Below are 25,301 nucleotides of genomic sequence, written 5' to 3'. Positions count from 1 at the left end.
TTTATTTACTAGTTGACACCTCTGCCTCTTGTTTTATCAGAAACATTATTTTCTTTTCTGGTGGGAGCACTACTGATTCCAATTGTAGAGACTAGATTTGACTTCAGAAGGTTGCCTGATAAGCAGAGCAAATAGGCAATGATAGGCCTGCTGCTGCTTTCTAAATTGTGAACATAAACTAACATAAATCAGTGTTTGATCTTTCTTTCCTTAAGTGTTGATTCTTATTTAATTCTAGGACGATTTGATGAAACTGTTATTGAAGAGAGGAGACAGTGTGCTGAAGATCTGCTACAGTTCTCTGCCAATATTCCTGCTCTTTATAACAGTAAACAACTTGAAGATTTTTTCAAGGTTTGGTGTTCTTTCTGGAATATTTTGTATTTTATTAAATGTCTTTGTTTTCTAATTTGTAGTAAAGCAAAATTCAAGTTGTTTTTAAAACAAAATGTCATTTACTTTTGAATTTCATAATTCACTAAAATAAGTGGAAGTTAATAGCTAAATAACAATGTCTATGGCATGTCTTCTGTTTCTCATGTAGAACTGTATATAATTTTCGATTCACAGATTTAAAAAAATTGATGCTGAGGGTTTAGAGGTTATCTAATTTACTCCATCATAATTGAAATACATTAAAATGTTTAAATATGATGAAACTCCAGTAGTTATCTTCACTTTTTGAGGTGTCTTTCAGTAGTAGGCTTCTTTTCTGTTAGTCTATATTAAATTTGTTCTAATTAGACTAAGCTATGTAAAGATAGAACAAAAATAGTCACCGTACAACTTAAAGAGGTAGACTAGTACAAGTTGTATTGCCACAGATGTTTGGATAGTAGTGTTTTAAGTTTCTTGACATGTAATGCCTTCATTCTGCGTTCATTATCATTTTAAATAATAATTTTCTAGCTTATTTTGTATTGAAACTGTGCTAGTTGTCGGTTAATATCAATGTCTTTATTTATAATGTTAATGTCTTTTCCTATTTCATTTAGCTCTCTAGAAAAAAACTAGATGATTGTGCCATAATTATTTTTTCCCTTCTTTAACTAAAAATCTACTCAATTGTATATATGTCATTTCTTAAACCATATAGGCAGCAAGGTATATGAGGATCTTACAAAAGGATATAGCAAAGGATCTACAAAAGGAATTTATTTTTTATGACCTATTTTCGTTTACTGAAGGAAGTTGATCTTTTGAAAGATATTATAAACTTACGACTTAGAGTAGTAGAAAAGTTTGTAGTAACAATAAGATTCTTGCTGACTGACTTAATTGCTTAATTTTTCATTACTCTGCAAACGTGGCTGAGATGATAAATTTGGCTTCTGCTCATGACCTAATGCAGATATTTAGGATAAAAGGCTGCGTTGGGTCTTCGTTGCTGCACATGGGCTTTCTCTAGTTGTGGCGAGTGGGGGCTGCTCTTCATTGTGGTGTGCGGGCTTCTCATCGTGGTGGCTTCTCTTGCTGTGGAGCACGGGCTCTAGGCACGCAGGCTTCAGTAGTTGTAGCACGCAGGCTCAGTAGTTGTAGCACGCGGGCTCAGTAGTTGCGGCTCCCGGACTCTAGTGCGCAGGCTCAGTAGTTGTGGTACACAGGCTTAGTTGCTCTGTGGCATGTGGGATCTTCCCGGACCAGGGCTCGAACCTGTGTCCCTGCGTTGGCAGGTGGGTTTTTAACCACTGTGCCACCAGGGAAATCCCATGGCAGCATTAGTAAGCAAGAAGAATATTGCTCTATAGAAATTGTGAAAGGCAGTCTTGGAAATTAACACATGCCAAGGGCTAAAAAAGGGATATAGAGGTCAGATCATAGACTGAACAATTTAAATGAAAGCTAGCTGCTCATTCTATTTCTTTTGGGTCTGGGAATTCCTAATTGTAACTGTTGCTGGAAGACACTTATTTTTAGTCTTTGTGGAATGAGAAACGAAAGGAAGAAAAAATCGGGCAGTTTAAGAGAAGTCAAGCTAGTCTTGGAAAATATTTGGAAATATCTTAAGCAGTGTGCTTGGCAGAAGAGAGATACTGATTTGGTAATATCACAACAGTGATGCTTAGTTTCTTTACGTAGAGATCAGTAAATATGGTCTTTGAAGGTTATTTAGCTGCAGGTAAACAATAACAACAGCAAAACTCACCATATTATCTTAAACAAGAAAAGGGTTTATTTGTCTCATACAACAAAGTTTCTTTTTCCACATATATATATATTTTTAAATTCAGGTATAGTTGATTTACAACATTATATAAGTTTCAGGTGTACAACATAGTGATTCACAATTTTTAAAGGTTTTACTCCATTTATAATCATTATAAAATATTGGCTACATTCCCTGTGTTGTACAGTATATCCTGGTAGCTTATTTATTTTATACATAGTAGTTTGTACCTCTGAATCCCCTACTCCTATTTTGCTCCTCCCCCTTTTCCTCTCCCCAGTCATAATCACTGTTTCTCTCTATCTGAGTCTGTTTCTTTTTTGTTATATTCATCAGTTTGTTTTATTTTTTAGATTTCACATATAAATGATATCATACTGTAATTTTTCTTTCTCTTTCTGAGTTATTTCACTAAACATAACACCCTCCGAGTCCATCCATGTTGTTGCAAATGGCAAAATTTCATCCTTTTTTATGGCTGAGTAGTATTCTATTGTATATGTACACCACATCTTCTTTATCTGTTCATCTGTTGTTGGACACTTAGGTTGCTTCTATATCTTGCCCATTGTAAATAATGCTACTCTGAACATTGGGGTGCATATATCTTTTTTTTTAAACATCTTTGTTGGAGTATAATTGCTTTACGGTGTTGTGTTAGTTTCTGCTGTACAACAAAGTGAATCAGCTATATGCATACTTATACCCCCATATCCCCTCCCTCTGCGTCTCCCTCCCTCCCTCCCTATCCCACCCCTCTAGATGGTCACAAAGCACTGAGCTGATCTCCCTGTGCCGTGCAGCTGCTTCCCACTAGCTATATATATTACATTTGGTAGTGTGTATATGTCCATGCCACTCTCTCACTTCATCCCAGCTTCCCCTTCCCCCTCCCTGTGTCCTCAAGTCCGTTCTCTATGTCTGTGTCTTTATTCCTGTCCTGCCCCTAGGTTCATCAGAACCATTTTTTTTTAGATTGTATATATATATGTGTGTGTTAGCGTATGGTATTTGTTCTCTTTCTGACTTACTTCACTCTGTATGACAGACTCTAGGTCCATCCACCTCACTATAGATCAAGACAGTATGGTACCAGCACAAAAACAGAAATATAGATCAATGGAACAGGATAGAAAGCCCAGAGATAAACCCACACACATATGGTCACCTTATCTTTGATAAAGGAGGCAAGAGTATACAATGGAGAAAAGACAGCCTCTTCAATAAGTGGTGCTGGGAAAACTGGATAGCTACATGGAAAAGAATGAAATTAGAACACTCCCTAATACCATACACAAAAATAAACTCAAAATGGATTAAAGACCTAAATGTAAGGCCAGAGACTATAAAACTCTTAGAGGAAAACATAGGCAGAACACTCTATGACATAAATCATATATCTTTTTGAATTATGTTTTTGTTTTTTTTGGATGTATTGGAACTGCTGGGTCATATGGTAGTTCTGTTTTTAGTTTTTCGAGAAACCTCCACACTGTTTTCTTCAGTTGCAACACCAATTTACATTCCCATCAGCAGTGCACAGGGTTCCCTTTTTTCCACATCCTTGCTAACTAACATTTATTATTTGTGGTCTTTTTGATGATAGCCATTCTGACAGGGTGAGGTGATGTCTCATTGTGGTTTTGATTTGCATTTCTCTCATGATTAATGATGTTAAGCATCTTTTCATGTGCCTGTTGGCCATCTGTATGTCTTTGGAAAAATGTCTATTCAGGTCTTCTGCCCACTTTTTAATTGGGTTGACTGTTTTTTTGATGTTGAGTTGTATGAGCTCTTTATGTATTTTGGATATTAACCCCTTATTGGTCATATCATTTGCAAGTGTTTTCTCCCAGTCAGTAGGTTGTCTTCTCATTTTGTTGATGGTTTGCTTTGCTATTCAAAAGCTTTTTAGTTTAATTAGGTTCCGTTTGTTTATTTTTGCTTTTGTTTCCTTTGCCTTTGGAAATGGATCCAAAAAAATATTGCTATGATTTATGTCAAAGAATGTTCCACCTGTGTATTCTTCTAGGAGTTTTATAGTTTCCAGTCTAACATTTAAGTCTTTAATCCATTTTGAGTTTATTTCTGTATATAGTGTGAGAAAATGTTCTAATTTCATTTCATATAGAAAACATATATCAGATAGATATTGAGCAGTGGAATTGCTGAGTCTTATGGTAAGTTTATGTTTTTAAGAAACTGCCAAACTGTTTTCCAAAGTGACTTCACCATTCCCCAGCAATGTATGAAGGCTCTAGTTCTTTTACAACCTCACCAGCACTTGGTATCGTGTGCTTTAAAAAATATAACTATGTGTATAATGGTGTCTCACTGTAGTATTAATTTCAATTTCGTAACCTCACCAGCACTTGGTATTGTATGATTTTTTTTTCTTCTTTAATTTACTTTTGGCTGTGTTGGGTCTCCGTTGCTAGGTGCAGGCTTTCTCTAGTTGCGGCGAGCGGGGGCTACTCTTCGTTGTGATGCGTGGGCTCTAGGGCCCGCGGGCTTCAGTAGTTGTGGCACCCAGGCTTAGTTGCTCCGTGGCATGTGGGATCTTCCCGGAGCAGGGATCAAACCCGTGTCCCCTGCATTGGCAGGCAGAGTTCCAAATGTAATCTGGATACATGTTCTTTATTAGATATGTGATTTGCAAATATTTTCTCCGAGTGTATGGCTTGTCTTTTCATTTTCTTAATGGTGTCATTTGATGTGCAAAAGTTTTTAGTTTTGATGAAGTATAATTTACCATTTTTTTTCTTTTCTGAATCATGCTTTTGTTGTCATATCTAAGACCTCTTTGATTAACTCAAAGTCAAGAGAATTTTCTCCTACATTCCTTTCTGGAAGTCTGTGATCCATTTTCAGTTAATTTTTGTGTATAGTGTGAAGTAACAGTCTAAATTAATCTTTTGGCACTTGAATATCAAATAGTCTCAGTACTGTTTGTTGAAAAGACTATCCTTTCCCTATTGAAGTATGTTGGCACTGTTGCTGAAAAAGAATTGACTATACATGTAACGCTTTATTTCTGGACTTTTGACATCTTCTGTTGATCTATGTGCCTGTTCTTTTACCAGTACGTACTCTCTTGATTACTGTAGCTTTATAATATGTTTTGAAATCAGAAAGTGTAAGTTTTCCCACTTTATTTGTATTTTTCAAAGATGTTACGGCAATTTTGATTCCTTTGAATTTTCATAAAATGTTTTAGTATCAGCTTGTCCATATCAACAGAAAATTCCGATGAAATTTTGATTGGAATTTTATTAAATCTGTAGTTCAGTTTGGGGAGGATTGTTATCTTAACAATATTGTCTTCTAATCTATGAACATGAAATAACTCACCATTTATTTGTGTTCTTTAATTTGTCTCAGCAATGTTTTGCCATTTTCAGGTATAAGTCTGGCATTTCTTTTGTTAAATTTATTACTAAATATTTTATTCTTTTGTTGCTATTATGAATGGAATTGTATTTCTTCATTTAGCATTATACTTTAAAGGTTTATCCATGTTATAGCCAGTATCCATACTTCATTCCTTTTTTTATACTTCTTATAATATTCCTTTGTATGGATCCATGGATATACCAAATTTAGTTTATCCATTCATCAGTTGTACATATAGATTGTCTTCTCCTTTTGACTATTATGAATGATGCTGTTATGAATACTGGCATATAAGTTTTTGTGTGGACATATTTTTTCATTTCTCTTAGTTATATACCTAGTAGTGGAATTGATGTGGGAAGATTTTAAATTTCTAATTCAGTTCATTTTCTTGTTGTAGGTCTATTCTAATTTTCTCTTTCTTCTTGAATCAGCTTGTTAACTTGTATCTTCCTAGGAGTTTTCATCTAAATTCTATAATTTGTTCATAGTGTTCCTTCCAGTGTTTTAAATTTCTATAGGTATGGTAGTGATGTCCCCTCTTTCATTCATGATTTTGGTAATTTGTGTCTTATCTATTTTTTCTTGACCTGTCTAGCTAAAAGTTTGATATTTTTGTTGATCTTTACAAAGGATTAACTTGGTTTCATTAATTTTTTTCTCTATTTTTCTATTTCATTTCACTGATTTCTGTTCTAAACTCTGTTTCCTTCCTTTCGCATGCTTTGGGTTTACTTTGCTCTTTATCTAATTCTTTAATTCCTTAAATCTGAAGCTTAAGTTATTGATTTGAGATGGTTCTTCTTGTCTAACAGGCATTTACAGCTATAAATTTTCTTCTTAGCATTGTTTGAGCCTCATCCCATAAATTTTTGTTTTATTTTCACTTTTATTCAGTTCAAAGTATTTTCTGATTACTTTTATGATTTTTCTGTTGACCCATTGGTTATTTGGAAACATGTTCTTTAATTTCCAAATATTTGTGCATTTCTTAAAGTTTCATCTGTTGTTGATTTCTAATTTTGTTTTCTTGTGGTTGTGGTCAGAAAATATACATTGTGGACTTCCCTGGTAGCTCAGTGGTTAAGAATCTGCCTGCCAATGCAAGGGACACGGGTTTGAGCTCTGGTCTGGGAAGATCCCACATGCCACGGAGCAACCAAGCCCGTGTGCCACAACTACTGAGCCTGCACTCTAGAGCACACGAGCCACAACTACTGAGCCCACATGCCACAACTACTGAAGCCCGCGTGCCTAGAGCCCGTGCTCCACACCAAGAGAAGCCACCTCAATGAGAAGTATGTGCACCGCAATGAAGAGTAGCCCCCACTTGCCACAACTAGAGAAAGCCCACGCGTAACAGTGAAGACTCAACACAGCCAAAAATAAATAAATAAATTTATAAAAAGAAAAAAAAAGAAAATATACATTGTATGATTTCATCCCTTTAAAATTTACTGAGACCTGATTTATTTCCTAGCAACGTTGAAAGGAGCATATATTTTGTTGTCAGGTGGAGTTTTATGTAAATATCTGTTAATTCAAGTTACTTGATAGTGTTGTCATCTTTATCCTTGCTTATTTTCTGTCTAGTTGTTCTAGCAATTATTGAGATTGAAGTATTGAAGTCTCTAATTATTGTTGAATTTTCTATTTTTCTTTTCAGTTATGTTAATTTTTACTTTATTTTGGGGCTTTTTTGGCATAGAATGGTTATATCTTCCTGATGAATTGATTTTCTCAACCTTATGAAATGCCCCTCTTTCTAGTAATATTTATTGTCTTAGTCTGTTTTGTGTGATTTTAATATAGGCACTCTAGGTTTCTTACAGTTGCATGGTACTTTTCTTTTATTCTTTTGCTTTCTGTCTGTATTATTGAATCTAAAGGGTACTCTTACGTGCACTATATATAGTTTAAAAAAACTATATATAGTTTTTTTTATTCAGTAGGCAAATTGCTGTTGTTAATTGTGGTATTTAGTCCTTTTATATTTAATTATTGATGAGATTGAACTTTTGTCTGCCATTTTGCTATTTGTTATATGTCTCATATTTTTTGTTCTTTTGTTTTTCTACTTTATACCACCTTTTGTATTAAATAGGTATTGTTTATTATACCACTTAAACTCTTTTTTTTTAGGTGTGTGTTTTTAAAAGTTATATTCTTACTGTTTGCTCTAGGGATTAAAATATGCACTTTAACTTATGACAATTTACTTGAGAAGAATACTAACATTATTCCAGTAAAATATAGAAAGTTCGCTCCATAGAGCTCTATTTACTCCTCCTTTTTTGTTATATTATCGTATACCTCAAATGTAAACTGAACAATACAGTGTTATGATGCCTTTTCAAAGAGTTAAGGGAGGAAGAGAGAAGAACATATATTTATGTAGTCTTTTTATTTACCCTCATATTTCCTTTTTTAGGTGTTATTTGTTCAGGTAGATTTGAATTACCATATGTTGTCATTTCCTTTCATCTTGAAGGATTGTAGTTTCTTCTTCTGTGCAAGGCAGGTTTGCTAGCAATAGAGTCTCCCAGTCCTTGTCTGGAAATGTTTTTATTTACTCATCATTTCAAAAGAATAGTTTGCTGGATGTATAGAATTATTGATTGACTGTTCTTTTTAACAGTTTGAATTTATCATTCCTCTGTCTTTTGTCCTTTATTGTTTTTTTTTGTGTGTGTGGTATGCGGGCCTCTCACTGTTGTGGCCTCTCCCGTTGCGGAGCACAGGCTCCGGACGCGCAGGCTCAGCGACCATGGCTCACGGGCCCAGCCGCTCTGTGGCATATGGGATCTTCCCGGACCGGGGCACGAACCCGTGTCCCCTGCATCGGCAGGCGGACTCTCAACCACTGCGCCACCAGGGAAGCTCCCTTTATTGTTTTTTTATGTGAAGTCAGCTGTTAATTATACTGTAGTTCCAGTGTATAAGTCTTTTTCTGTTGCTTCTTTCTGAATTTAGCCTTTGTCTTTCAACAGTGACTAGCTGTTGATCTGTTTCTGTTTATTTTATTTTGGGTTTAATTTATCTTCTTGTGTTTGTAGATTAATATTTTTGTCAAATTTTGGAAGTTTTATGCCCTCACCTCTTCAAATATTCTTTTTCAGCCCTTTTTCCTCTCTCATGTGTGGTACTCCTATTACATGTAAGTTGGTATGCTTGATATTATCCCACAGCTCTCCCTGGTTCTCTGTTATTATTCAGTTTTTTTCTTATGATGTTCATATTGGATAGTTTCTGTTGATCTTCAAGTTCATTGGTTATTCTTCTTTCTCAAATGTATTGTTGAACTTCTCTAGTGAATTTAAAATTTTGTTACTATACTTTTCAACTCTAGCATTTTCATCTGGTTCTTTTTTTCTTAAAATTGAGATTAATTCACATTACATAAAATGCACCAATTAAGGCATACAGTTCAGTGTTTTTTAGTTTGTTCACAAGGTCATGAAACCATTATTACTCTCTAATTTCAGAACATTTTTATCACCCCAAAAGAAACGTTATACCCGTTAGCATTCACCCCTCCTACCCCACTTGCCCCAACCCCTAGCAAACACTAATTTACTTTCTGTTTTGATGGATTTGCCTATTCTGGACATGAATGGAATCATACAGTATGTGGCCTTTTGCATCTGACTTGTTTCACATAGCTTAATGTTTTCAAGGTTCATCTGTGTTGTAACATGTATCAGTGCTTAAGTCCTTTTGATGGCTGAATAATATTCCATTAAGTGGATATGAATATACCACATTCTGTGTATCCATTCATCATCACACTTTACTCTTTCTTTGTATGTCTCATAAGTTTGTTGTTGAACACTGAAAAATTTGGATAATATATTATAGTAACTCTGTGTTCTAATTTTTTTCCCCTGAGGGTTGTTGCCATTGTTTTATTAGTGTGTTCAGTAACATGTCTGTACTAAATCTGTATAGTCTGTTCGATGTACGGTGTGTGACTGCTAATATCTCTGCTCAGCTTAAAATCTTTATTGTATTTTTAAACCTGGCTAGGTGCCTTGTATAAGCATAGCTTGGGTCAGCCAGTGATTTGCCTTTGCTTGTACACTTTGTTTCATTATATGCTTCTCCCTTATGCTGATGATTCTTTGTGTGTTTTCAAGGTTCAAGCAGTTTTAAAGTTTGCCCTGGCTTTTGTTTTCCTTTGGGATCTCTTGCATTTCTCTGCATGTGCACCCTCTCATGGTTTGCCAGGGATTTGCAGATAGCTTGATCCGTCTCTGGTTTTTCCTGCATGGATAGGTAGAGAACTTATTAATAACCCTTATGGCCATGTTATTTTCTGGATCTTCCTGCTAAATGTCTGGCTAATGTGCTGGTCCTTTGCTTACTACAACTTCATGCTTGCTGAGCCACTGTTCTTGCCATTTCTTTGGCACTAAGATTGCTACTATTATTGGTAACACTGTTTTTTGTGGGGGGGGGAACTTTTTTCTGTGCTTAAGTCTAAATCATGCCAGCCTCTTCTGCAGGTGATCTACTTGTTTTTAAGGCTTGTCTTCCCTTGTATAATTACCATGGCAACCCAGCTGGGAGGGAATATGTGAACAACCTCAGGCAAGAATGTCACAGACCCCCACAGTTCTCACCGGGGCTTCTGTGGTTTTATGAATAGCCACTTATTCATTTGCTTTATGTTTTTTGGTTAATTTCCAGAGCTCTTAAATGTAAAATTGTTTTGACAGTTTTCTCTAGTTTCATCATTGCCTTTTGGGGAGCACTTGCTGATTTACCACCATATTTGGATGTTCCAGCATATCTGAACTCCTTCCCCCCCAGACTGACTCTTCATTAATCAAAACCTTTGAGATGCTGTATAATAAGAGTTTCTTTTTACTGCATACTCAGAAACAGTAAAAGGTTAATGTTTTTGAACTAGGGATTTAAAGTAGAATTGTGGCGTATTTTCCTACTACTTCCCTTAAGTTCCTCTAGAACAGTTTTTATTATTTTGTTTCATTAAAGATTTATTCTTTATTATCTATTTTGTGTAATATTGTTTATTAAATTAGGTAAGTAAAATTTCTGTAGGATTATGAGCTAAAACATTTCTTGCATTCTTCAGTATTTTGTTTTTATCTTATGAGCAAATCTTATATCAGCTCGTAATAACAAATAAAAATTTGAGTGCTTATTACATTGTTCTAAACACTTTGCATCTGTGAAATCTTTTAGTCCTAACAACTCTTTGAGTTAGTGATGTAGATATTATTTCCATTTTTATAGGTAGGTAACTTAAAGTCACATACCTGGTAGTGGAAGAGGTAGTTAATAGTTGAAAGGCACTTTCTACTATGTGAGATTATACCTAAAATCAAATTTGCCTATTAAAATTCTCAGGAATACTTTTACATTTTCTTAGGGTTTGGTTTGGATATTGTTTAAAGGATGGCTTAGTCTAGAATAGATACTCTTCTTTTTGGAGAAAAATTCAGTTACAATCTGTGATTTGAATATTTTAATTAAAAAATAGAATAGTGTGATAAAAATTCTAAAAATAATCGTTTTCAAAGTTTCAGTTCACTTAAAACTCAGGGAAGTAAAATTTGTTAATTTGAGAGGGACCATTTCAAATTTCTCTTCCTTAAAGATGAACTGGCAGGGAGACTTGATTAGGTAAAGATAGTTGTTAGGGGCAGGGGAAGGATAGTTGTTGAGTTCTTTGTGCTGACACAGAGAGGAAATAGGGGTCTTGTATTTCTCTTGGGTTTTGCTATCCTGGTAATAGTGTTTGGGGGTATAGAACTGTGGGTAGAAGGTAAAAGGAAATATGTTAAAGAGCTGAAGAGCTATTATTTTAATTAGTTATAGTTATTTAAGGGTTATAAACCTTTATATATGTGATTGGAGCATTCAGTCCATAAAGCCACAGCACAAAATCACACCACATCTCTTGCCTGCTAGAGCATTCTCTAGTTGCACACAGAGTAAGAGGAAATAATCTTTTCAGGCCTGAATTTTCAAACTTAAATATGGAATTAAAATGATGGTCACATGGATAAATCAGTTTTATATTTATTAAAAATGTATCTCTTTAATAAAATATCTTAAATTTATTTAGTCTTATGTACATTGCATTCAAATGATTCTCGAATATAAGGCACTTCTCGGATCACTTGAGGTACTGTGTTGTATGTTGTAGTTTTTAATTTGGTAAAATTAAATGACTTCCTAATAGAGTCCATCATTTATCATTAATTAGAAAGACTAATGACTACTAAGGATACTGAGTAATACCCACCACTTTAGCTGGTGGGCTTTTTCTTTTTCTGCATTTTTTTTTTTTTTTTTTTTTTTTTGCGGTATGCGGGCCTCTCACTGCTGTGGCCTCTCCCGTTGCGGAGCACAGGCTCTGGACGCGCAGGCCCAGCGGCCATGGCTCACGGGCCCAGCTGCTCCGCGGCATGTGGGATCCTCCCAGACCGGAGCACGAACCCATGTCCCCTGTATCGGCAGGCAGACTCTCAACCACTGTGCCACCAGGAAAGCCCTCTGCATTTTTTTTAATGAGTACTTTTGGTAGATTTAAAATAACATGCTTTTATAAAAAGCCACATATTATTAAAAACATTGTAAAATTCTTGTTGAATTTTTAAATAATAGGCTATGTTTTAGAACAGTTTAGGTTTACAGAAAAATTATGCAGAAAGTATAGAGTTTTCCCATAGATTTCCCTTTCTCCCTCACAGTTTCCCCTATTATTAACATCTTTCCTTGGTGTGGTACATTTGTTACATTTGATGAACCAATATTGATATTCCTATTGATTTTTTAAAAGCAGTTGTAATCTAGTTTAATAGATGAACATTTTTGTAATTCTTGTACATAGATGAGATAACCATTGTTCTCATTACTGATTTTTTTTAAATACTCATATCGACAATGAAGCACAGTTACTTTGGTCTTTTTAGGGTGGAATAATCAACGATGGTTCTGAATTGATTGGTCCCGTTGAAGCTTATTCGGATTCCCTCATTGATAGCTTTCCTGAATGTACTACAGAAGGTAAGAGATTTAAATTTTTTTTTTTCATTTCAGTGGTTTTGATTGTGACAGACTATAAATCATAGCTACATTGCCAAAATTAGGTGGATATAGGAATTTGAGAGTATTTCAGTAATTCTAAGATACTTTTTTTCCCTCATGTTTTAACATCACTGATATTGAGTACATAATACTGAGTTGATGATATCTTACATTTAATAGACAGCTTTTTTCTTTCTCAGTGATGTATAAAATAATGATTTGTCCTACAATTAATGGCTTCTTAGATTTGATGAAATGTGGTATAATGAGTGTTCAGAATTTGTGTTGTCTAGTATAAGAATGCCTTGCTAAAGTTTATTTAGCAGCATCTGACTATCAGACAATTAATTTCAAGACTGGCTTTAAAAGTTTAGTCATGTACCAGAAAGAATAAATCTAAGGCAGTTTTAGTGTTTTTGACATATTTTGTAATAACATGAGTCTAAACCAAAGCAATTTTTGTACTTTTAATCACTTTAATTCAAGAATGCTTAATCTCTTGTTTTATTCCTCTGTTAAGCCATCTTTGAATTTTTATGAAGATTTAAAATACATATTTTGGTCTTTGAATTTCCTTAGCTAGTTTTCTTCCAGAAAATATTTTGGAATTAAAAAAGAGAGAGACCTGGGGACAGGGTGGGGAATCTTTAAAAATAAGTAATTAGATTTGTTTGAGGTGGCTTAGGTTTGGTTTATATAAAAGAAAAATCATAGACTAGATAATATTTCTTGATCTCTTTCATGAGTAAGAATTTATGGTAGAGGAGAATGGTGTATGACTCTAACATGGGAGGTAGCCATGATCTCATTGTAGTGATGTTTTTATGGGGATGTGTACTGATGTCATACAGTGACAGACACATTGACATAGATCTATTGCAGTAATTCCCATCATGTTTTGGTAGGAACAACAAGTTCCCATCCATTGTGTGGGCTTATGCACTTAAAATTTATTTTTCTTTTGGTGGTACCACATTGAGAAGTGATTAGCTTTTCTTATTTTTCATGATGGCTCTCATTGACTTAAAAGCACAGTCCATTAACTTACACCTACTGTTCTGTGAAATGTATGGGGTCCTTGGGCCCAGGGGTCTCCCTTGGGTCCTGAATATCTTTGACTCCATCCTGAATCAGCTAAGGTCATAGAAAAACATTGTGGATAGTAATTTTATTTTATAGTCCATCAGGTTTGTTGGGAAAAAAAAAATCTATTCTCCACGACCTATTTTGATCTGAGATACTTGCTAGGCTTTGGAAAATCTAATCACTGCTTGAGATGCTAAGGTGACTTTGTTTCTAGAACTAGTTTCCTTGGAGGGTGACTTTTCTGGGATAACCTGATCTGGGTGTTGCCTCAGAGATACACTCCTACTCCTGAGAAAGAGGGAGAGGGCATTTTCTGCCTGTAAATGTGCTGATTTGGTGATGTCCAAGAGAGGACAGTAGGAGAGTTAGAAAGATTTGTGGGAGAGTATTCAGTGAGGAGTACAGTTCTTGAAAATTACAGAATGTTTCTTTTCTCTTTGTTTTTTTTTTTTTTTTTTTTTGCGGTACGCGGGCCTCTCACTGTTGTGGCCTCTCCTGTTGCGGAGCACAGGCTCCGGATACTCAGGCTCAGTGGCCATGGCTCACGGGCCCAGCCGCTCCACGGCATGTGGGATCCTCCTGGACCGGGGCACGAACCTGTGTCCCCTGCATCGGCAGGTGGACTCTCAACCACTGCACCACCAGGGAAGCCCTCTCTTTGTTTCTTGATGCAGAAATTGAAGGGTATTTGATTTGGGGATGGTTATATTCTTTGATATCTTTGATAAGTCTTTATTACCTAGGTAGGAGTCAACCATGGTGAGAGAAGGGTGTCCCAGAAGCCTGTTTGAGTATAAGGTAATCAGGGATGGGAGTGGTGCAGAGGTCTTTTGCCTTAGTTTAGGAGAGAAGGGGAGGAGCATTATTATTAGGATAACTTTCCTTGGGATGGTGTTGTAAAATGTGGAAGCTGTTCGGAATAAAAAGGTATTGATATTAAAGGAGATATAACCTAAGGTAGATTATAGCTCTAACTTTATAAGCTATGGTGAGCTTATAATTTATTGTCCAAACTGAGACACTTCTGAGAATTAAAGAAGATGCTACTGTACTTATTGTATGCCAAGACAACAAGCATAAACCAACAAACTGGGCAAACAGGGTGAATGGGCCACCTTACCTACAGCAGAGGTAGAGTATATTTGTTTCAGGGTTTATCTTTGACATTTCAAAAAGCTGAGTTTTCCTTGGAAGCAGTTATCATTTAGGAATATGCTTTTATGAGGGAAATTGGGGGCAACATTTCTGTTAAAAACACAGAAAAAGACTTAATGGTACCTAAAAGTAATACTGAAATTTTATCCTTTCAGTGCATAGTTTAGTTTTCTAACTATATTACCATCTCTGAAACACACTGTGATCCTTGAAGAATGAAAAACATGGAACTGGAAATGCTGTTAATGTTTATGTTTTTTACCCCCTCCCTTTAAAAGCCTCTATTCTATGCCTCGCTAATTAATCCTGCTGAAAGATACCTGTTGACAAATACAGCTCAGAGTGTCAGACAACTTGCAAATTCATTGTTATTTGAGAGGAAAAATGACTTTTAAATATCATGAGATTGTCTGGCATACTAGCCAAGTGGAAGATTTACTTTCACACCAAAAGGTCTGCAAACCACAGAGACAAACAAGGGAGAGGGCCTCTAGTAGGAAAAGAGAGGGGAAACCTGGCAGCCAGCCAAGCCCCACAGGTATGCAGTGAAATGGAAGGTTGTAGAGGGATTGTGGTGGCAAATGCTTGAGATTTGAATTCAGAGCCAAAATGTGAGGAGGTGATTTACCCCGTAACAGCTCCTCTGAGTGTAGTATTTTAAATGGTGTTTTGAAGGTGGATTCATTTTTCATACTTGTGATTTAGTTTGCCAGTGGAATGGGCCAGAAGGGCAAATCTTAATATATAGTCTGCTGTGCCAAGGTCCTTCAGTTAGAGTGACAGAGAACATATGTAGAGGCTAAGTGATGATCATTTTTATTAGTACCATAAAATGCAATCAACAGGTCTTACTTAATTTACCTTGAAAGAAAGTTTTCTAAGGAAAACGTAAAGAATTGGGTTAGTGGATTTAAAAAAAATTTCATTATTTTATAGTATAGTATGATAGAGGAAACCTCTTTAAGGTTTCATAAAACCAATAATTTGGTGATTAACTGCTAAATGTATTTTATCTAATATGAAATTGAAAATTATAAAATTCAGTAGGTTTTTAGATAAAACGTTAATGTTGTTTTATGTTTTTAAAATGAAATGCTGGTTGCTCTTTATCTCCTTTGTTCAGTGAAATTAAACTATATTTTCTCAAAGATGAAAGAAGATTTAATTGATTGTTAACATCTTATTTCCTTTATAAAATTCCATCTTTCTGTTGACTTAAACTTAGCTATAAAGTTACTGTGACATTAGTGGAAACCTGGCCTGGGTTTCCTGGGTGCCTGGGAATTGAGCGTCTTGATATGTTTCTCTCATCTGTTGGCCTGTTGGAAGGATGTAGGTTGCTTTACTGCCATGTTGGCCTTGGTATTGGAGCCTTTGATGTCGGTATAAGCTCATCTGGTAAGCTGTGTCATTTCCTCTTCCTAGTACATTACTTGACTTCTTTTGCAGTTTTGGGAGGGACATTTTCCAGGTGTATGCAGCGAATAAGAGAAAATAATTAGGTGATCATAACCACAAATACAAATGGAGAGATCCGCTTTTTATATGTAGCATATCTTTAAGAATAAATATTCTTAAATGTCTCCTGGAGTAATCAAATTTACCTTTTTTTTTTCTTTTTGCCTGTAAGTTGTGGAGTAAGAACTCCCTAAGTGCTCATTGTAACAATTGTAGACACAAGAAAGGATCTGTTAAGCGGTCTTGAATTAACTATTTTTAGAGTAAATGAGATGTATATTTTGAGAATAGCATCTATTGCTAGTCTATGTAAGGGACCTCTTAAAATCACTTTCAGTTCAAGATTTGTGTATTTATTTGGTGGCAGGGTAATAATTCTTTCTATTATGTAGGTAAGCACAAAGATGACAAAATATAGAAAGCCTAATTAAAAGTAATTTAAATCTAAAGTAGAATTTAGTGCAAATGTCCGCTAGGTGGCACCATGAGAACTGTAAATCTTGTTACTGGGCTAATTCTAGGCCCTCCTCTATTACTTTCGAGTGTGCTTATTCAGTTTGAAGTTCCTTTTTCTCTTAAGTGCTTATCTACTTAACTCTTATTCACTGTCCATTATTAGCTGAATTTCCTTTGGTGGAGAAGTTTAAAATAAATAGGAAAAAAAAGAATAAGTTATTATTCTCAAGATAAGCACAAATGAGAATGTGTCATTGTGGTTATGTGTGCATATAAAACAAATGACACAAATTATAAGTATTGACCCTTAACAACTCTAGGGCTATTGAGGATAACGTTGGATATTAAGAGTTTAGCAGTCGGGTGGGGCAAATAAAAAATTCATGATATTAATATGTTGTGGGAATAGGTTTTAGAATAGAAGGAACATTGGGAATGATATAGGTAAATCTCTTATCTTACAATTAAATATTGGAATTTCAGAGAAATTAAGCCAGGTGTCTAAGGCAGTCACAGCACTCCAGATATTTAATAGCAATCACAGAACTCTATTTTGAAATGAGATTTAATTTTATGTAGGGGAAGGCAGTGAGAATACATATTTGATATAGAAAGCTCAGTGTGAGTTACTTACGTGCTGGTAACAGGTTTGATTTGCAGAGTAGATTATGGAGAGTAGCAGCAAAAAAAGTTCATTAGGTAGAAGTGGAAGGGAACTCATAGATCTTTGTTGTTCATGATAAGGTAACAGTAGGGTCACAACAGTAAAGTAACAATTAGGGTTGTAATTGTGATTGATTTATTGTTTTATGAGTTTACTCTTTTTTTCAAGCAAATATGCAGTAGATATTCTGATGTTCTTTTTATAAAATTTCAATGGTGAAGCAAAGACATGTATCGAAGACATTATAAAAATGTGAAACGTCAAAGGAATGGTTCTTTTTAGTAACAATAGCTATTATTGAATGATGAGTTGGTAATCAAGTACAGACTTTTTTTTTGTGGGTGTTTTTATTTTTTAAATATTTATTTATTTATTTATTTATTTATTTATTTTTACATCTTTATTGGAGTATAATTGCTTTATAATGGTGTGGTAGTTTCTGCTGTATAACAAAGTGAATCAGCTATACATATACATATATCCCCCTCCCACCCTCCCTATCCCACCCCTCTAGGTGGTCACAAAGCACTGAGCTGATCTCCCTGTGCTATGCAGCTGCTTCCCACTAGCTATCTGTTTTACATTTGGTAGTATATATAAGTCCATGCCACTCTCTCACTTCGTCCCAGCTTACCCTTCCCCCTCCTGGTGTACTCAAGATCATTCTCTACGTCTGCATCTTTATTCAGGTACAGGAATCTTGACTAACATCAACTTTTAGGTTTAGGTATTCACTTAAAATCATATTTATAAGGGCTCGTTTCTTAATGGAGATTGATATGTATGTCTTCTACCTCAGGGTGACCTTTGTTCTGCTCGCTAGAAATCTTGCTTTGTGTGTGAAGCTTGAGTCATTGCTACTAGGAAGAGTAGAAATTCCCTTTCATTGACTATGGCAATATTTGAACTTCAGGGCTCAGTGAAAGCTATCAGCTAATAATAATGAGACCATGTATTTTATATATAGTTGGCCATGAGAGACCACCTGTTGTTCTAAAGGAAACTGATCTCTTTTTTGCAGATGGTCTTCAAATACAGATTTCTGATAGCTTATAGTATAAAGATTTATTCTATGGCAACTCAACCTTTTCCCCTGGTGCCTGTCTTTCAGAGACGGTATCCTAGACAGATTACACTACACTGCCCTACTCTGAGCGGTTCAAAGCACAGAAGGTGAGGGTAGGTAGGTGAACTGTTGCAGCTGCTTTTTAACCAGTCGCCTGGGGCCCTCTAATAGCCCTGAGACTTGAATCTCTGTGATATGAACCTGGAGGCAGAACGCTTTCATAGAACCTTTGACTCCCCTCCACCCCCCACCCTTTCCAAAAAAGGCTTAGGTTTTTGACTTGATGGTGTTGGTAAAGGATGCACCTTTTACTCTCATGATGGCCCAGAGGGCCCCTTTAAACATGGATTGACTTCAAGTTGGTTTAACTTTTGACAAACAGTCTCTGTATTGTCAGTTGTTGCCCTGCCTTATCCACAGTGTTCTTCCTACTCACCTTAACTGAGAACCTCTTTCTTGCTTGCAGCTCTCTTTATCTTACTTGTTAACTTTCTGAGTTTCAGGGAGCTAGTGTCCATTTCATGTGATATTTATATGTGTAGCTTTGTAAAAAACAGATTAAATGACAGGACTGTGATGTCAAGGAGTTGAGCAAGCACTGTATTAAGTAGATTTATTAAGGATATAAGATGAATAAACTAGGTACTGAGTATTTGCATACCTCTATCTATATTTTTATATTCATTGCTGAGGTGGTAGATGGGGAGTGTTCTTCTTGAGCTGGTTGGGGAATTCCCTTCATTGAGAAGAAGGGAAGGTAGAAATTGCTTCAGTATGGAAGAGAAACATATCAGATAATACTAGATTAGCTGCAGTGTATGGTTGAGGAAATATGATAGGGTTAGGTTTTTCAGGTATATTAGGGTGCATCTTAAGAGGAGAATTGAAGGAAAAAAATAAGCAAGGAAGAAGTGTCAGGGGTTAGTCTGCTGTATACAGATCTGTCTTTATAGTCATGTCTGTCTTCTCTCTTAAGTTAGATGTTTCTCGGCACTGGCTGCTGGCCATGATTCATACATTTTATAAATTATGTCTGTATAACATCTCTTTATTTACAAACAAATTCCCAGTTTTAGCTCTTGCTATATCTTCTTTGATATACTTCACATACAGAGCCTTAAGGACTTGTCATACACATACAGCAAATATGATAAGAGTCACCTGTAGTCCCAGCATACAGAGAAAAGTACTGTTAATGTTTAGTGTACCTTCCTAGACTTTTTTTCTGTGTTTGTGGTTTTAAACTAGAATTATAGTATATATATACTGCTTTGCAGTTTGTTGTTTTTGATTAATAGAGCATGAATACTTTAGCATTAAATATTCTTCTATAACATAATTTTTAGTAACTGTAATATTTTATCATAAGGATGTGCCATAATCTCCTATCATTAGGAATTTGTTATTTCCAATTGCACTAGTTTTTGTGATGTATATTCTTATGTATGGATCTTTTTTTCACGTCTCTGTTTATTTCTGGTATAAATTGTTGAATTTCTGAACAAAAGATAGCAGCATGTTTTGCATCTGGTATGCATTGCCAAATTGTCCTCCAAAAAGGTTAAACCAGAACAAGTCTTTTTGTTTTCTTTTGCTTCTCCTGTTTAGGCTAAAAAATTTCCTCTACCTAACCTATTAGTTTTTATGTTTGCTTATTTTGAAACATTCCTCCTTTATAGGTGGATGGCCCTAGAGTCTGTCATACAGAGTGAAGTAAGTCAGAAAGAGAAAAACAGATACCATATGCTAACGCACATATATGGAATCTAAAAAAAAAAATATGGTACTGATGAACCTAGTGGCAGGGCAGGAATAAAGATGTAGACATAGAGAATGGACTTGAGGACATGGGGTGGGGAGGGGGAAGCTGGGGCGAAGTGAGAGTAGCAGTGACATATATACACTACCAAATGTAAAATAGATAGCTAGTGGGAAGCTGCTGCATAGCACAGGGAGATCAGCTTGGTGCTTTGTGACCACCTAGAGGGGTGGGATAGGGAGGGTGGGAGGGAGGCTCGAGAGGGAGGGTGTATGGGGATATATGTATGCATATGGCTGATTCACTTTGTTGTACAACAGAAACTAACACAGCATTGTAAAGCAATTATACTCCAATAAAGATCTGTTAAAAAAAAAAGAAACACTCATTTAGAATTAGGTAGAATTTGAAAAGGAAACAATTTGTATAGACTATTTATTTATTACTCTATTTTACTATCTGACTTTCTCCCTAGGTGTTTTGATGGTCTTACTTTTCTGATCTAATTTCATTTAATCATAATTTCCTTTGCTAATAAAATAAGGTTGGAAAAGTAAGAGGAAATATGACTATGTGACTAGATGTTTATGGTCAAAAGCCAAGAAACTGAATACACATAACTTTACCCTCTTACCCTTTGGTATTATTTTTCTTGTTAGAAAGGAAAATCAGGCAAAGCATGAAACAGTGCAATGTGATAGATGATGTGGAGGTTATAGTGACAAGACATCAGAGAGCAGACAAAAGATCTATAACATTTCCTTTGTTTTGTGATTAGCTGTATAAACATTTTTTTTCTTTGTTTATTAATTTCAATGGACCAGGTTATATAATGATAACTATTTAAGGAAATAAACTTGTATGGAATGTATAAAATATTTAAAAATTATTAAAAAAAATCTCTTGTAAAGTTTATATATTGCTCAGAGCAGTGGATAAATAATTTTGTAGATTGCTATAAAGAGATTTTGATTTTAAGTGCTGTCTATACAGTTGAAATGTCAGAGAATTGAAAAGATTTCCACTAGGTCCAGTGAATTTCATCTGATATTGTGGGTTTAATGAGATCTGTTGCTTTTAGGGAACAAAATTAGTACTTTATGAGCGTTCTAAGGATTTAAAAAAACCCCAGAATCCCTGAAAACAGGATATATTGACAGAGTGCCAAAGTAGTGTCTAAAGCTGATTTGAAATTTCAGCTTAGCTGCCAGTAAATGTTTTTACCCTAACTTAACTTTATTCCGTATGAAGTAAGCAATTTGAGTCTGTAATAGGGGTTGACAAACTGTGGCCCATGGGCCAAGTCTGACCTACCACATGTTTTTATATGACCTACAAGCTAAAAATGGTTTTTACATTTTTAAATGGTTGACAGAATTCAAAAGAATATTATTTTGTGGCATGTGAAAATTATATGGAATTCAAATTTCAACATCCATATAAGAAGTTTTATTGGAACACAGGCACGCTTTTCACATAGGCATTGTCTGTGGCTGCTTTTATGCTACAACAGCAGTGTTGATTAGTTGTGACTGAGGTCATAAAGCCTAAAATAGTCACCCTGTGACCCTCAGAAAAGAAGTTTGCTGATCCCTGATCTAGAATTGTACACTCAAATCCACCTTTAATTTTGACTTAGTATATGATCCTGGGGAGATCATTTTCTTCTTAATATATTTTCCTTTATGAGAAACTTGGCAGTCAGTATTCAGTGGAGATGCAGATCTCATAGTTGTTCCCAGACCTAAGTTTTGCCTAACCCCATTGTCAGTCTTATTTAATGATATAAATCAGTGGCTCTCAAAGTATGGTCTTCAGACTGCTGGGTATTCCTGAGATGTTTTTTAGGGGATGCCCAAGGCAGAAACTATTTTCATAATAATCTAGGAAATTATTTGCTGTTTCCACTCTGCTGACATTTGATGATCCAAAAGCAATGGTGGATAAAACTGATGTACTTGAGCAGGAATCAAGACAGTGATACGAGACTGTAACAGTAATTGTTGCACATACTTGCAGTAATACCAATGGTAGTTTCACCTAGGAATAAAGCCTTGATAAAGCAGTAAAAACTGTTAATTTTATTAAATCTCAACCCTTGGGTACATGTCTTCTTGGTATTCTGTGTGATGACATGGAAGTATACATAAAACACTTTGTGTGCTGAACTACCATGGTTGCCTTGAGAGAAAGCACTTGTGCAATTATTTGAGCCATAAACTAGCTACTTTTTCCCTGGGACCCCATTTTTGTTTGAAAGGATGATTGACATACAAACTATCATTATTCAGACTTGGGTATTTAGCAAATGTTTTTTTTTGAAAATGAATGAAGTGACACTTCAAGGAAAACAGCTAACAGTATTTGTTGCCAAATACTGATAAAATTTGTTTTCAGTCCCAAATTAGAATTTTGGAGAACCTGTATTAGCCACTTCGAGCAAAACAGCTAACAGTATTTGTTGCCAAATACTGATAAAATTCTAGTTTTCAGTCCCAAATTAGAATTTTGGAGAACCTGTATCAGCCACTTCGAGCCTGACAGTTTCCAATACTTAAAGAATTTTCTGATGATGTTGGTGGTGGTAAGTAGCAAATATGATTTTCTTGGAGATATTGTAATAATGAAATTTGTCACCATTTGGAGGATCTGTGTAACTCAGGGAACTAATATTTTCAAAATGACCAGGGTTTGATGTTACAAACTCATGCATGATAAAAGATCCATTCAGTGTGTAAGACAGACCCACGGATTTGAATGTAACAGAAACAAATTACATTGATAGAAATTTATATTCCACATGTAAACTAACCTTTAAGAAACTACTGTTTGTTAAGTTTTCTGGTAGTATCAAAAAAACAATAGCCACAGTTATTTGAAAAGGCTATTAAAATATTCACCCCATTTTCAGTTACTTACCCATGTGACATTTTCTTCAAATTTTCCAACCAGAAAAACATCAGACAACAGACTGAGTGCAGAATTAGTCATGAGACTCCAGCCATCTTCTGTTAACAAGATTTGCAAAAATGTAACACAATGGCACTTCTTAGTTATTTTTATAAAAATTATGTTGGGACTTCCCTGGTGGCATAGTGGTTAAGAATCCACCTGCCAGTGCAGGGGACACGAGTTTGAGCCCTGGTCCAGGAAGATCCCACATGATACAGAGCAGCTAAGCCTGTGCGCTGCAACTGCTGAGCCTGTGCTCTAGAGCCCGCGAGTCACAACTACTGAGCCTGCATGCCACAACTACTGAAGCCCGCACGCCTAGAGCCCATGCTCCGCAACAAGAGAAGGCACCTCAATGAGAAGCCCGCGCACCACAACGAAGAGTAGCCCCTGCTTGGCGTAACTAGAGAAAGCTAGTGTGCAGCAACGAAGACCCAACACAGCCAAAAATAAATTAAAAAAAGCAAACAAACTTGAAATGATAGAAAGGTCCTGTAACACGAGAATGAATGAACGAAAAAAAAAGGAAAAAACAGTATGTTAACATGTAATGGGCTTTAGTGTTTAAAAAAAATTCAGTCTGTTTTTAAAATATCAAGGTTGGTAAATATTTACAGATACAATCCATATAAATAAAAGCTCTTTGAGGTCCTTAATCATTTTTAAGAATGTAAAGGGAGGTCCTAAGACCAGAAAGTTTAATAACTGTTGTTGTATTTCAAGCTCACTTACCATGAAGTCAGTTATATGAAATGGAAGAAGTAATTTTCATTGCTTAAATGTTTCAGTAGCACCCATTATTCATTTTATGTCAGAAAACTAAGATGCAAATACAGACCAAAGATTCCTCCAAAAGCTTGTGGAGGAGGCTGAAATGTAAATTTCAAAATACTTCAGTTAAAAAAAACCGTAAGTGGCATACATTTTCCAGATATGGATGGTTACTTAAAAGCACACCTCTGGGGCTTCCCTGGTGGCGCAGTGGTTGAGAGTCCGCCTGCCGATGCAGGGGACACGGGTTTGTGCCCCGGTCCAGGAAGATCCCACATGCTGCGGAGCGGCTGGGCCCGTGAGCCATGGCCGCTGAGCCTGCGCATCCGGAGCCTGTGCTCCACAACGGGAGAGGCCACAACAGTGAGAGGCCCGCGTACCGCCAAAAAAAAAAAAAAAAAAAAAAAAACACACCTCTGAGGATACATTATATTATCGTAAAATAATTATTATGTAATTGCTATAATAGTTATAATTTAATGATAGCCTGTTATATCCATTAACTCTTTTTCTCATTTAAAGCCCTGCATGATAAGTTATATTATTAAGTAACTTGCTGTTGGTCACACAGTAAGTTTTAAAGAGTGGGGATCCAGGCGCTTCTTTTTTGTCTTACTCTAAAGCTCTTACTCTTCCTTTTATCATAATGCTGTTGTTCACAGCAGCTGTGTATACAAGCATCAGCCTTCTATAAACAGTTTACGAGATCTTGTGGTAAGGGCTGTTTTTGACAACAAGGCTAGATAAAGACTTGTCTCAGTTTTAGTTTGATGATTAAGGCAAGGAGACTGTCTTCTACAGCTGTAGGGAGACAGTGCAAAAATGAACTAAGAAAGAGAAAAACAAATATCGTATAGTAACACATGTATTTGGAATCTAAAACAAAAAATGGTTCTGATGAACCTAGGGGCAGGACAGGAATAAAGATGTGGATGTAGAGAATGGACTTGAGGACACGGGGAAGGAGAAGGGTAAGATGGGATGAAGTGAGAGAGTTGCATTGACTGTACTACCAAATGTAAAATAGAGAGCTAGTGGGAAGCAGCCGCATAGCACAGGGAGATCAGCTCGGTGCTTTGTGACCACCTAGATGGGTGGGATAGAGAAGGTGGGAGGAAGACACAAGAGGGAGGGGGTATGGGGATATATGTATATGTATAGCTGATTCACTTTGTTATACAGCAGAAACTAACACAACATTGTAAAGCAATTATATTCCAATAAAGATATTAAAAAAAATGAATGAACTAAGCTGAAACAAATTGCTGGACACTGACTTCCATCAGTAAATTACACCCTTCCTGATTGACATAGG

General features: G+C 35.8%; 1 protein-coding gene across 1 annotated transcript in view; it reads left to right on the top strand.

Annotated features, from left to right (window-relative positions):
* RPS6KC1 (ribosomal protein S6 kinase C1) overlaps window positions 1-25,301 on the top strand; it is a 219,030-nt gene that overhangs the window by 64,369 nt on the left and 129,360 nt on the right. The window contains exons 4-5 of the mRNA XM_059994920.1: window positions 239-354; window positions 12,505-12,598. Coding sequence (XP_059850903.1) covers window positions 239-354; window positions 12,505-12,598 — 210 coding nt within the window. The remainder of the gene's footprint in view (window positions 1-238; window positions 355-12,504; window positions 12,599-25,301) is intronic.

Source organism: Delphinus delphis, chromosome 1, assembly GCF_949987515.2.
Source record: "Delphinus delphis chromosome 1, mDelDel1.2, whole genome shotgun sequence".
In the NCBI taxonomy this organism is placed as follows: Eukaryota; Metazoa; Chordata; class Mammalia; order Artiodactyla; family Delphinidae; genus Delphinus; species Delphinus delphis.
The sequence above is the reverse complement of the archived record's forward strand: the minus strand, read 5'-3'. Positions and strand labels throughout refer to the sequence as shown.